The 1,658-nt window shown below is 37.3% G+C and overlaps 1 protein-coding gene across 1 annotated transcript; it reads left to right on the top strand.

Moving 5' to 3' along the window:
- Positions 1-129: 129 nt before the first annotated feature.
- On the top strand, positions 130-1,117 carry LOC106308759 (probable ADP-ribosylation factor GTPase-activating protein AGD8). Its single transcript, XM_013745882.1, has 4 exons — positions 130-447; positions 556-768; positions 840-941; positions 1,013-1,117. The coding sequence occupies exons 1-4, from the start codon at positions 130-132 to the stop codon at positions 1,115-1,117; spliced, it is 738 nt and encodes a 245-aa protein (XP_013601336.1).
- The last annotated feature ends 541 nt before the right edge of the window (positions 1,118-1,658 follow it).

The following is a 1,658-nucleotide window of genomic DNA, read 5'->3' on the forward strand; positions in this document are numbered from 1 at the left end:
TTGTATTATAATATAATCCAAAAAATCCGCGCTTTCCAAGCGCGGATCAAAATCTAGTATGACTCTTATAAACTAATAATATAAGATGAAAAATTGATCACATCCTACAGCCCTGAGCTGCTCAGGACAATGATGTTTGATGGCAACAACCGTGCTCAGGTGTTCTTCAAGCAACATGGATGCACAGACGGTGGAAAAATCAAAGCTAAGTACACTTCAAGAGCTGCTGATTTGTATAGGGAGATTCTTGCTAAAGAAGTTGCTAAAGCCATTGCAGAGGATACTACTATTGCTCTGCCTGAAGAATCTACTGTCAAGGAAGAGTTACCTCCTAGAGAAACTTCTGCTGTGCTACAGCTGTGCCTAGTACGTTTTAAGAGACCTATTGGTGCTAAAAGGACAACGAGCAAAACTGGTGGTCTTTGTGCAAGGAAGCTTACTTCGAAGGTAAGTCTCAGGTTGTTGTGTTGAGCGTTAACGTTTCTGCTATCTTGTTTAAATTGAGATATCTTATTTTGGCATACAATGCAGTCAACAGGAAAGCTCTATGAGTAGAAACCTGAAGAAGTTGCACCGGTTATTCCTGCTGCTGCATCAGCTGGTTCATCGTATGCCTCTGAGTTTGAGTACAATGACGGCTTGCAATCCGGAGGACAAAGCAGTGGTGGTGGTGGTCCAAACGCAAAGTCCATCTCTTCTGCTCAGTATTTTGGTGATCAGAACAAAAACGCTGATCTTGAATCCAAAGCTACTCTTCAGAAGTTTTCAGTGAGTAACATTCCACACAACGTCATAGAACCAGTTTCTTAGGAATCTAATGTGATTGTGGGAAATGACAGGGCTCAATATCTATCTCAAGTGCTGATTTTTTCGGTCATGACCAAGATGATTCCAGTGTTGATATAACTGCTAGTGATCTCATTAACCGACTTTCTTTCCAGGTAAAAGATTTATACTACAAAATGTCTTGTCTTCTTCAGGCACTAACCTATTTGATGAATGTTTCTATCAGGCACAACAAAATCTCTCGTCGATAGTGAACATAGCAGGCGAAACGAAGAAGCTTGGAACTTTGGCCTCTGGTATCTTCAGTGATCTTCAGAACAGAATGTTGTAAGAAGGAGACGTCTTTCATGTTTTTTTTTCTATACAGAAACTTCAAATGACGTACAGGTTTCCCTATTTCTAGAGAACTTTTTTTTTAATTGAGAGGTGGCTATTGATGTTATCAAAGCTATATGGATAATAATACTATTAAATAGATATGTCAGACTTTTATTAATCTTGTTTGTTTGCAGGAAAAGGTGGATTTCATCGATTCAATTGTTACGGCACCAATGTGTTTTGAATGTTAATCTAGAGTTGCTTTCCCTTAGTAGAAGAGAGAAACCTCTCACTCTCCCCCTTATGTTACATGGAAGCGGAAGCGGGTACGTGGAAGCGGAAACGTATAGAAACGCAGAAGCGAGATCTTTTAAAAAATTAGGAAGCGGATACGTGTTGGAAACGTAACCATATATATACATATATAAGAATTTTTATAAAAATCTAGAACTAAAAATTATATGATTTAAATTTAAAATAAAGCATTTTTTTCATTTATAATAATTTTGAAATAATTTCATATTGAAACTGTGAAAATACACATAAATTAAATT

The sequence above is a fragment of the Brassica oleracea genome, chromosome C8 (assembly GCF_000695525.1).
Source record: "Brassica oleracea var. oleracea cultivar TO1000 chromosome C8, BOL, whole genome shotgun sequence".
In the NCBI taxonomy this organism is placed as follows: domain Eukaryota; kingdom Viridiplantae; phylum Streptophyta; class Magnoliopsida; order Brassicales; family Brassicaceae; genus Brassica; species Brassica oleracea.